Below are 13,091 nucleotides of genomic sequence, written 5' to 3' on the forward strand. Positions count from 1 at the left end.
CTCTCCTATCATTGCTATGCAGACGACACACAATTAATCTTCTCCTTTCCCCCTTCTGATGACCAGGTGGCGAATCGCATCTCTGCATGTCTGGCAGACATATCAGTGTGGATGACGGATCACCACCTCAAGCTGAACCTCAGCAAGACGGAGCTGCTCTTCCTCCCGGGGAAGGACTGCCCATTCCATGATCTCGCCATCACGGTTGACAACTCCATTGTGTCCTCCTCCCAGAGCGCTAAGAACCTTGGCGTGATCCTGGACAACACCCTGTCGTTCTCAACTAACATCAAGGCGGTGGCCCGTTCTTGTAGGTTCATGCTCTACAACATCCGCAGAGTACGACCCTGCCTCACACAGGAAGCAGCGCAGGTCCTAATCCAGGCACTTGTCATCTCCCGTCTGGATTACTGCAACTCGCTGTTGGCTGGGCTCCCTGCCTGTGCCATTAAACCCCTACAACTCATCCAGAACGCCGCAGCCCGTCTGGTGTTCAACCTTCCCAAGTTCTCTCACGTCACCCCGCTCCTCCGCTCTCTCCACTGGCTTCCAGTTGAAGCTCGCATCCGCTACAAGACCATGGTGCTTGCCTACGGAGCTGTGAGGGGAACGGCACCTCAGTACCTCCAGGCTCTGATCAGGCCCTACACCCAAACAAGGGCACTGCGTTCATCCACCTCTGGCCTGCTCGCCTCCCTACCACTGAGGAAGTACAGTTCCCGCGCAGCCCAGTCAAAACTGTTCGCTGCTCTGGCCCCCCAATGGTGGAACAAACTCCCTCACGACGCCAGGACAGCGGAGTCAATCACCACCTTCCGGAGACACCTGAAACCCCACCTCTTTCAGGAATATCTAGGATAGGATAAAGTAATCCTTCTCACCCCCCTTAAAAGATTTAGATGCACTATTGTAAAGTGGCTGTTCCACTGGATGTCTTAAGGTGAACGCACCAATTTGTAAGTCGCTCTGGATAAGAGCGTCTGCTAAATGACTTAAATGTAAATGTAAATGTAAATAAGATTCAATGCAACAACAAAAAACATTTTGCATGAACACATTCATTTTCCAATTAAAAATGAATATCTGCTGCTGATGGGAACTCAGGAGCTGGGCCCCTCTGAGCTGGATCTGTCTGAGAGCACTTCACTGAGCTGAGTGGCTCTTTGTTAGTGTATGTGTGTCTGTTAGGGCTGGGCTATATATCCAATTATATCCCATGTATGTTTTTGTGTGATATTCGAGTGTCTTTATCGCAAGAATCAAGGATATTTCTTCTATTTTTAATGAGCGTTTTATGTCCGCTTTTTCTCATGCCTTTTTAATCTCGTCTCCTTCGCTTCTTCTGTGCTGTGTGCACCTCCCATTTAAGCCAGGGATCTGTACATAATGACGAGATTCTCATGTCTCCACCCAAACAATGGGAGTCATTGTCCAAAAGGCAGGCGACAAGGTTAGGTCCAAAATAAGCCAATAGAAACACACTGGGCTTATTTTGGACTGATTTTGGGAAGTGTAACTTCTTGCCTCGCCCTTTTCCTCTGTTTATACACACACACCAAGCCCCTCCCCTACCACTAACAACAAAGATGAGAGCTCACTTCTTCCTCTCTGACAACTCACCATTTGCATTTCAGTTTAGGTCCAACAGTATCCGTCATATGGACACCGAAACACAATATTACAGTAAAATAATGTCTCAGAGGTGAAGTTACCCTTTTATGTTTAAAGTATCAATTAATATTGATATGGGGAAATTCATGCTCACTTTGGTACCACGTAACGCTAGCATCATTTTAGCCAAAGGCTGTAATACTAGCTGTTTGGTCTGTGATTTACAAATGTGCAATAAGCATAAAATACAATTATATAAGGAATTGGCAACTCCTCATTCTGAGAAATAAGGTAGGCCACTTGACTTCAACATCTGAACAAAGTGGACAGGCTAGCATGCTGTTCAAACAGCTGGAGATGGACAGAAGGGTGTGTTCCTAGCAACTCAACTGTTCTGCCTTATTAGCTAGCAAATAGATCCAAGTTGGCAAAACTTGAAATATAAAGATTATCTGGTTACTCACTAGTACGTGGGCTTGTGCTTGTTTTATGAGAGCTATGTTAATTAAGCAATAAGGTATGATGAGGTGTGGCATATGGCCAATATATCCCGGCTATGAGCTGTTTTTATGCAAAACGCAACGCAGAGTTCCTGGATACAGCCCCTAGCTGTGGTATACTGGCCATATACCACAAAAGAGGTGCCTTATTGCTATTATAAGCTGGTTACCAACAGAGCAGTAAAGTCAAATGCTCTGTCATACCCGTGGTATATGGTCTGAACATGTGTTGTGTAACTGGGAGTCTCGTGAGTGAAAACATCAAGACAAGATCAAAGGCAAGACAAGACCTTTGATCAAAGGTAAACGATTAATTTGAATGCTTTTCTGATTTGTGACCTAGCTACTTAACCTGTTCAACCTATGGGGGCGCTATGTCATTATTGGATAAAAAGACGTGCCCGTTTTAAGCGCAATATTTTGTCACGAAAAGATGCTCGACTATGCATGGAAATGACAGCCTTGGAAAGACAAAACTCTTGACGTTTCCAAAACTGCAAAGATATTATCTGTGAGTGCCCCAGAACTAATGCAACAGGCAAAACCAAGATGAAGTTTCATACAGGAAATGCCCCAGATTCTGAAGGCGCTGTGTTCCAATGTCTCCTTATATGGCTGTGAATGCGCCAGGAATGAGCCTGCCCTGTGTGTCGTTTCTCCAAGGTGTCTGCAGCATTGTGACGTGTTTGTAGGCATATCATTGGAAGATTGACCATAAGAGACTACATTTACCTGGTGTCCCGCCCGGTGTCCTGTGTGCGTAATCTGTAGGTCCATGCGCGATTCCATTTCTTCAGAAGAGAAAGTAAACTGCCACGATGGATTTTATCGTCGATAGATATGTGAAAAACACCTTGATTGATTCTAAACATCGGTTTGCCATGTTTCTGTCGATATTATGGAGTTAATTTGTAAAAAGTTTGCGTTTTAATGACTTAATATATATTTTTTCCCCCTCCCCAAATGTGATGAACAAAACGGAGCGATTAGTCGACACAAATAATATTTTTTGTAAAAACGGAACATTTGCTATCTAACAGAGTCTCCTCATTGAAAACATCTGAAGTTCTTCAAAGGTAAATTATTTTATTTGAATTATTTTCTGTTTTTTGTGGAAAATGTTGCATGCTGAATGCTAGGCTATCAATACTCTTACACAAATGCTTGTTTAGCTATGGTTCAAAAGCATATTTTGAAAATCTGAGATGACAGTGTTGTTAACAAAAGGCTAAGCTTGAGAGCAAATAGATTAATTTCATTTAATTTGCGATTTTCATGAATAGTTAACGTTGTGTTATGCTAATGAGCTTGCGGATAGATTTACACAATCCTTGATACAGGTTTTTTTTCGTAGCTAAACGTGACGCAGAAAACGGAGCGATTTGTCCTAAACAAATAATCTTTCAGGAAAAACTGAACATTTGCTATCTGAGAGTCTCCTCATTGAAAACATCCGAAGTTCTTCAAAGGTAAATTATTTTATTTGAATGCCTTTTCTGGTTTTTGTGAAAATGTTGCCTGCTGAATGCTAACGCTAAATGCTACGTTAGCTATCAATACTGTTAGACAAATGCTTGTTTTGCAATGGTTGAGAAGCATATTTTGAAAATCTGAGATGACAGTGTTGTTAATTAATTGGAACTATCCATCCCGGATCCGGGAGAACTGTCATCAACTACACTAATTAGCATAGCGCAACGGTCAAAAAATATTACTAGGAAATATTCATATTCATGAAATCACAAGTGAAATATAGTGAAACACAGCTTAGCCTTTTGTTAATCACCATGTCACCTCAGATTTTGAAATTATGCTTTACAGCCAAAGCAAGACAAGCGTTTGTGTAAGTTTATTGATAGCCTAGCATAGCATTATGTCCAGCTAGCACCGTTTACCTTTGATGATCTTCGGATGTTTTCACTGACGAGACTCTCAGTTAGACAGCAAATGTTCCTTTTGTTCCAGAAAGATTATTTTTATACCCAAAATACCTGTTTGTTTATCATGTAATGTTCAGAAATCCACCAGAAATAGCGGTCACGACAACGCCGAAAAGAAAATCAAATTATATCCATAATATCGACAGAAACATGGCAAATGTTTTTTTTATAATCAATCCTCAAGGTGTTTTTCAAATATCTATTCGATAATATATCAACCGGGACAATTTACTTTTCAGTAGGAGCGAGAGGAAAAATGACTACCTCTGTCTTTTACACAAGAATCACTCAGAGAGCCCTCAGCTGGCCACTTACGCAATGTAGTCGTTTACGCTCATTCTTCAACAAAGGCGTGAAACTATGTCAAAATGCTGTTGACACCTTAGGAAATACGTATAAAAAGGAATCTGGTTAATTAATCACCATAATTTGCAAATAAATTAATAAAAAAATCCTGCAATGTGATTTTCTGGATTTATTTTTCTCATTTTGTCTGTCATAGTTGAAGTGTACCTATGATGAAAATTACAGGCCTCTCATATTTTTAAGTGGGAGAACTTGCACAATTGGTGGCTGACTAAATACTTTTTTTGCCCCACTGTATATGTGAGCCCAAGCCCGAAAAAAAACCTGAATTAAAATAATGATTGTATTGTAATTTTATTTCACCTTTATTTAACCAGGTAGGCAAGTTGAGAACAAGTTCTCATTTACAACTTTGACCTGGCCAAGATAAAACAAAGCAGTTCGACATATAAACAACACAGAGTTACACATGGAGTAAAACAAACATACAGTCAATAATACAGTAGAAAAATAAGTCTATATACAATGTGAGCAAATCAGGTGATAAGGGAGGAAAAGGCAATAAATAGGCCATGGTGGCAAAGTAAATACAATATAGCAATTAAAACACTGGAATGGTATATTTCACAGCAGATGAGTGTGCAAAGTAGAAATACTGGGGTGCAAAGGAGCAAAATAAATAAATAAATACAGTAGGGGAAGAGGTAGTTGTTTGGGCTATTTATAGATGGGCTATGTACAGGTGCAGTGATCTGTGCGCTGCTCTGACAGCTGGTGCTTAAAGCTAGTGAGGGAGATAAGTTTCCAGTTTCAGAGATTTTTGTAGTTCATTCCGGTCATTGGCAGCAGAGAACTGGAAGGAGAGGCAGCCAAAGCAGGAATTGGCTTTGGGGGTGAAAAGGGAGATATACCTGCTGGAACGCGTGCTACGGGTGGGAGCAGCTATGGTGACCAGCTAGCAAAGATAATTGGAGATCATTATGGATTGGAGATGTTTTATGTGAGTCTGGAAAGAGAGTTCACAGACTAACCAGACACCAAGGTATTTGTAGTTGTCCACATATTCTAAGTCAGAACTGTCCAGAGTAGTGATGCTGGACAGGCGGGCAGGTGCAGGCAGCGATCAGTTGAAGAGCATGCATTTAGTTTTACTTGTATTTAAGAGCAGTTGGAGTCCACGGAAGGAGAGTTGTAATGGCATTGAAGCTCGTCTGGAGGGTTGTTAACACAGTGTCCAAAGAAGGGCCAGAAGTATATAGAATGGTGTCATCTGCATAGAGGTGGATCAGAGACTCACCAGCAGCAAGAGTGACATCATTGATATATACAGAGAAGAGAGTCGGCCCAAGAATTGAACCCTGTGGCACCCCCATAGAGACTGCCAGAGGCCCGGACAACAGGCCCTCAGATTTGACACACTGAACTCTGTCTGAGAAGTAGTTGGTGAACCAGGCGAGGCAATCATTTGAGAAACAAAGGCTGTTGAGTCTGCCGATGAGGATGTGGTGATTGACAGTCAAAAGCCTTGGCCAGGTCAATGAATATGGCTGCACAGTATTGTTTCTTATTGATGGCAGTTAAGATATCATTTAGAACCTTGAGCGTGGCTGAGGTGCACCCATGACCAGCTCTGAAACCAGATTGCATAGCGGAGAAGGTACGGTGGGATTCGAAATGGTCGGTGATCTGTTTGTTAACTTGGCTTTCGAAGACCTTAGAAAGGCAGGGTAGGATAGATATAGGTCTGGAGCAGTTTGGGTCAAGAGTGTGTCCCCCCCTTTGAAGAGGGGGATGACCGCAGCTGCTTTCCAATCTTTGGGAATCTCAGATGACACGAAAGAGAGGTTGAACAGGCTAGTAATAGGGTTTGCAACAATTTCGGCAGATCATTTTAGAAAGAAAGGGTGCAGATTGTCTAGCCCGGCTGATTTGTGGGGGTCCAGATTTTGCAGCTCTTTCAGAACATCAGCTGTCTAGATTTGGGAGAAGGAGATATGGGGAAGGCTTGGGCGAGTTGCTGTGGGGGGTGCAGTGCTGTTGACCGGGGTAGGGGTGGGCCAGGTGGAAAGCATGGCCAGCCGTAGAAAAATGCTTTATTGAAATTCTCAATTATAGTGGATTTATCGGTGGTGACAGAGTTTCCTATCCTCAGTGCAGTGGGCAGCTGGGAGGAGGTGCTCTTATTCTCTATGGACTTTACAATGTCCCAGAACTTTTTTGCGTTTGTGTTGCAGGAAGCAAATTTCTGCTTGAAAAGGCTAGCCTTGGCTTTTCTAACTGCCTGTGTATATTATACAATAGATAGCCTACCACATATTGTACACAGCAGAAAAAAACAGACTTAAAATGTCTGGTGCATAATTGATCTAGCCTATAACTCCAAAATTAAACAAATTCTAGTAAAGTGTGGACTGTATTATTATGCATAATGGATGTACTGGTTACCTCATGCTTCGCTCCAAACTTTCTATCCATGAGTCTGGGAGAGAATGTATAGACCTAGGCGACAGTTTGTTTATTGCTTGTGAAGGACTGCTTACAGAGTTAGCCTACAATGACAGTGAATTTGTATTTGATTTTGAATAGCCTAGTAATAGGGCATTTTTTATATTTTCATAATTAATAGAGTGACATTAACTTTAGTTACAGAATAAATAGCTCACCACCAAGTGTTCCCATCTCCTCCAGTCTTTCCTTCATTCCTTTCTAAAGCTAGTAGAGAAGGGGACGGTCAACAGTTTAACGAAATAGCTTTTGTTTTGCGAAAACTAGTGATGCACAGATATTACATTTTTGTCCGATACCAATATCCGATATTTTTCTTGCCCAAAAAAACGATACCGATATTTAACATTTTTGCGGCCTTAAGCATTCTAGTACAGTTAAATAGTTCACGCACACAGAGACACAGAGGTCCAAGGCACTGCATCTCAGTGCAAGAGGCCTCACTAGTCTCTGGTTCGAATCCAGGCTGTATAACATCTGGCCAAGATTGGGAGTCCCATAGGGCGGTGCACAATTGGCCCAGCGCCGTCCGGGTGTGGCCGGGGTAGGCCGTCATTGTAAATAAGAATTTGTTCTTAATTGACAAAAAAAAGTAATTTTGTTGGCATTTACATTTGTCCCCATTACCAGTACAACTTAATATTTCTTACCTATTTCTTTCACTTACTTATTGTGCTGTTTCGCTTTTCATTTGATCAGTGGCTTCATTCTCAACCAGGATTTCTATGGAACGCCGTTTGGGTCTTTGCGTGTCAAAAAAGGTACCGTTCGTGGCCGGTGTTTGCACAGCTTGACTGTGCTACTGTATCTTTTTTGACACGCAAAGACCCAAACGGAGTTCCATAGTATGTATGTCGTGAAGCTAATGACGTGACGCTATTACTGTGTAACTCCGGTAGGGAAACATCTGAAAAATAGCGCACATGATAGTGTGTACCGGTGGTCGACCAGTCGGCGAAAGCCATCATCACCCACAACAGAGAACGGTTGATTGTCAAGGGCAATGGATTTCATTATCTTGGCTTTAATGGATTTCGCCTTTAAGTTGTAACGCTGAAATGTTGTTATTCTTTCAAATAACTGCTCGACTTGTTGACTGCTCGATCCACACAGCAGACATAGAGGGCTAGTTTAGGAATGCTGTGTTGCACGTATAGCGTAAAATTTTACGTAGCATCATTACATTATATGGGTATGTACAACAGTTTTGACATAGGTTTTGCAAATCGGCGTTAAACTAGACATCGGCCGAAACATGTTGCCATTTTTAGCTAATATCGTCCGATTCTTGCATCCCTCGTGAAAACATGTTACTTACGATGTTCCCGAACAAATTTCACTTGGTTTCCCAAATTAAAAACACTGGGAAGCTGCAGGAACAGGGTAGGGGAGCCCATGGCATATGGAGTTTGGCCAGAATATCATCGGTCATGCAGCGAGAGTGCATGCTCCTCACACAGTGGTTTATGCATGGAGTGAAATAACTGGAGTAGCCTACCTGGCATGATTGAAAAACAAACATGCAGAAAAGTGGCATCTGTCTTTTCCCCCCTGCCCATTTGATAACGAGACATTCTAAATCTAAACTAATTTTTCAAAAGTATGTGGACAGCCCTTAAAATCTGTGGATTCATCTATTTCAGCCACACCCGTTGCTGACAGGTGTATAAAATAAAGCACACAGCCATGCAATCTCCATAGACAAACATTGGCAGTAGGATGGCCTTACTGAAGAGCTCAGTGACTTTCAAAGTGGCACCATCATAGGATGCCACCTTTCCAAGAAGTCAGTGTGTCAAATTTCTGCCCCGCTAGAGCTTCAACGGTAATCAAATTATTGTGAAGTGGAAATGTCTAGGAGCAACAACGGCTCAGCCGCGAAGTGGTAGGCCACACAAGCTCACAAAACGGGCCAAACGAGTGCTGTAGCGCGTAAAAATGGTCTGTCCTAGCCTACAGCCTATGGGATGGTATATAACCAGATAACATACAGTAAGCCAAGTAACTAATTCTGTTCTTCTGAAATAGATTTTCTTCATATCATGTTTCTTTAGACCTGCCTAAAATAAATAATTAATTTATTGTGATGTATATTAAATTGATTTTTATACTTTAAAAAATGTAGATGTTCCAAAAGGCACGCATCAGCGGCTTATATTTGTGGAGGCCTGGAGATGCTAAAAGTGTTTATGTTAATTAAAGGTCAATTACTGTGACATTTACTCAATTGCATGACAATAACCGGCTGACAAAATGTATGTCCGCCACAGCCCTAGCTCTTATTTCTTAAATAACAAGAAATTGGTTTCAACACTAAGCCCTAGTTGTTAGTAAATCAAATTAAAATGAAGCCTAATTTCAGCACCCATGCGCTGTCCATCTCTGATTGATTGTGCCGCGGCTGCCACTTCAATGTAATGCAAGTTGTGTAAGTTACTCAAATCTGGCTTATTGTGACGGCAACATCTCTGATAAATAGCTTAACCATGGGCAACAAAACATAGTGTTTATTCAAATCAATTATAGCAGCAGCAAGCTATCAAAGTTTACCTCCAGTACTCATCTTCGTGCTCTCAAACTGAACAGGACATCAGTAATCCACGTTGCGTTGCGTTCCTTCTATGCGCATTGTTATGCTTCTTCAGTTGCTATGATGGTTTCCTTACTAGGCCTGCACATGTGCAAACCTGCCCAGCAAGTAAAGCCTGATTCTGGCCCAATTGTCCAAATCGTACTGCCACAGAGGTGCGGCCAGGTGTATGTACTAAACCGATTACTAGGTCACTACAATTTGGACTGACTGAATCGTTAAATGTGAGGTTCTCTGATGGTTAGAGCCCGTAGAAAGCAAAATTGTCTAGTGTATTGTTGCCTTTAGACAAGCCAAAGCATAAACAAAATGCAGCTCACAGAGGAGAGAAGAGTGAATTATTTTTACTAGGCTTGACCAAGTAGCATCCTATTCATTCAAAACACCCCATAAGACTACTCATGTTGGAAACGTAATTTCTCTATTTTGGATAAGATGAATGAAACAGCTTCCAGTACAGGCTACAGGGTGAGCCTACACACAGAATATCTGGTCTGTTAATTTCCTTCTTTGCAGGAAAGTGGATTTCAGGTGCAGAGGACACAATTGCACCATTCCTTCATTTGGCTGTCAGGCCTCATCAGCTCTACTACTGCCATGATTGTGGCTGATGCTCTTGGAACAGATCAAATTCCATTTTCACTCTTGGTGGTGCAAAAACAACCTGCTCAAGACCTCTTTCTAACTTAAAATGGTTGTTTGTGCCAAAATCATGGTAAATGGTCAGAGGTCTGCCCCTACCAAAAAGGGCCATTTCAGTGGTGTGACAAATTGGAGAATTGAGTAGAGTGCTGGGTTGAGAAAATAGATTGGGGGTTATTGTGCTACTTAAAAACAACACTGCAATGAAAAATAAAGCCCCACATAGAACTGCCTTTTGGTTTATCATTTTGAAATAGAGCAACATTACTTGCCTGGGTTGATGGAATACATATTGAGTTACATTCAGTACTAATACACATTTAATACAAATTACTTACATACAGCTTGGTATATAGCTTAGGCTATTCCATATGGGAGATAGAAAAAAATCTATAGCTGACTCCAGAAACTAACAATTGGCCATAACATAACATGAGAAGAATTGCCACTTGCATGCAGCCGGTAGAAAATTCCCATAGTGGCCATAACAATCCTTGCAGGCTTTCACAAGACTTGAGATCAAACATAACATGTCTGATGAAGCAAAGGTGCATAAGTACAGGAGCCAAGAGGCACGCAGCCTTCAATGACATTGTGAAGTGTGTTTACATAATGCCTAGAAAAGGTTGTACTTACCTATCAGTGATACTGGACTGTGTGTCACTCATTGGGCTTCCGTTTCTAGATTTGCTGGGATTTATATCCAATTATCATTTTCCAAAGTATGATAAGACAGACTCTTTGAATAGCCCTCCCCTAACATCCGTCTATGTTGAAGAGATGATTGAAAAAGGTGATGACATCAACAACAACAAAAAATCAACAACATTGAGAGCGGAATCTCCAAATAACAATGTCATGAAAACACCTTCAATTGTCGGCGATAGACTCCCAGTGAAAAATAAATGTCTGGGTATGTCCTAATACTGAATTCAATACCTCAATGTAAGAGTTTTGCAATCATGTGCAGTGAAATGGTACGTATTCAGTGAAGCCACTGACGATAATGCTATTTTCGCTACTGTAGCAATTTCTTGAGATAAATCAGGACCTCTAATAAGCTCTAGTCTTACGTCGTGCAGCTCTCCACTTTATCGCACAAGACACCAGGGTCGGGGATGATGTTCCTATTGACAATGATGCGTTGTATCAATATTTTCCAAGGGAACAGGCTCCACTTTAACTGTTTCCGCCCTATAGAAAATACAACCAGTTTACCTGTGCCTGGTGTAGTAACAGCCAGCGTATCTTAAAAAAAAAAAAAAAAAATTAAAGATGTTGAAAATCGAGTCAGTCCCATTTGGTGTTCCCAGCCTCCAGGTTTGCCTTTATCCGTAGACGAGCAGCCAGCCCCTCGTGACCATGAGAATTTCTAAAAACCGACAAGTCTGAGTTGAAACCCGTGTTGGGAATTAACTAGATAACCATTAGTAATTATTGCATCAAAATAACAAACTACGTAATATTCCTAGCTTGATCAGCTAGCTATAGCAAATGCATTGTTTCCCCCCCCAGCTAGCTATTGCACTATTTAGCTTGCTAGCCAATGTGCCCCTCTAAATTTGTTGGGAGCTTCAATTCAGATAGCTTGAACGCTAGCTAGCGGTTAGTTAACTCCAGGGAGTGGAACATCCAACGGCTTTTCCTCCAGTAGACTCGAAACGTGTCCAATAATATACGTTTTCCATAAAAGTTAAGAGTGATAGCTGGCTAAGAAACAAAGTAAATCATTGAAATTCAGCCGAATGAATACATCAGCTAACTACTGTACCTTGCTGCCGAGTCTCGGCCAACGATGGCTAGCTAGCTATCTACTGTACCAACGAAAACGGGATCACTTTCAGTAACTAGAAAACTTCGCTTCTTATGCTCCGACAATTCTGAATGTCATTCCCAAAAAAAGAATTCCCAAAACAAGCGTAGCAAAAATTATAAAACGTGTCCCGGCGAATATATATGAAGTCCTCACGACCTAAGGAACCGTTTCAAATGTTTTTGTAGATCTCCTTCGGGTTGCAAACATCCACAGAACTTAACAGAGCGCAGTTTTCGTTGACTCCATGTTTCCAGAATTCAGACAAATTGAGTTGTTCCTCTGCAGAATTCCCTTGGACGTCTATGCTAACAAGGATAGCTAGCTAACAAAATAATTATCTCATTTACAAAAAATAAACACTGAGCCGGTTATCACTTTAGAATAATGTGATTATTAGAATGTGTTTCCAGATGTGTTATTGAGGAGAAAAATACACGACATTCTACAATTTCACTAAATATCAGGATAACTACGCCCTGGCCAACAGCTCCCAATTTGCGTCTGTCTACTTCCGCCGAAAAAAAACATGCCAGACTATCATAAATAATAACAATAATAATAATAATACATTTGCCTTTTTCATTATGGTGTCTAATTGGATGCCATTGGCAGATGGGATTCAAATAAAAACCTTGCCAGACTTTCATAAATAATAATAACAATAATAATACATTCGCCTTTTTCATTATAGTGTCTGACAGATAGGATTACACATATTTTACTGTAGACCAAATCTATTTTGAATTTAAAATGTAGATACATTTTCCGTGAAACCTAAAATTATCATTGTTATTATTGGCCTAATGATTATCACATTGGTATTCTACAACACCATCTTATATTCCCCTCATTGTGTCTACTTATATATTTGTGTTAGACCACTCCTAAAACTTGAAAACATCTGACACTCCAAAATCAAAGTTTTCAGATGATTTTAGGTCTCAGAAAGTGGTCTAATGTCAAGAGGAGTCCATGTTAACCGTTGTATGCCTCCAACCCAAATGAATGAAAACAAGGCCCAGAATAAAATAAGATCCCTATACCACACCCATTCATTTGGGATTCAAGTATACTGTATAAATGGATCTACACAGCAGATGGTTAGGATGTGGACTCATCAGGACTCACCTTTTGGGGTGTGACAACTTCTGACAAACTTTAATTTGTGGGTGAACTGACCA

The 13,091-nt window shown here is 41.1% G+C and overlaps 1 protein-coding gene across 1 annotated transcript in view; it reads right to left on the reverse strand.

Annotated features, from left to right (window-relative positions):
* The window catches only part of arhgef12a (Rho guanine nucleotide exchange factor (GEF) 12a), a 71,964-nt gene extending 59,547 nt beyond the window's left edge, over positions 1-12,417 (reverse strand). The window contains 1 exon segment of the mRNA XM_029673202.2: positions 10,731-12,417. Coding sequence (XP_029529062.2) covers positions 10,731-10,762 — 32 coding nt within the window. The 5' untranslated portion in view covers positions 10,763-12,417.
* Positions 12,418-13,091: the final 674 nt, after the last annotated feature.

Source organism: Oncorhynchus nerka, linkage group LG11 (genome assembly GCF_034236695.1).
Source record: "Oncorhynchus nerka isolate Pitt River linkage group LG11, Oner_Uvic_2.0, whole genome shotgun sequence".
In the NCBI taxonomy this organism is placed as follows: Eukaryota; Metazoa; Chordata; class Actinopteri; order Salmoniformes; family Salmonidae; genus Oncorhynchus; species Oncorhynchus nerka.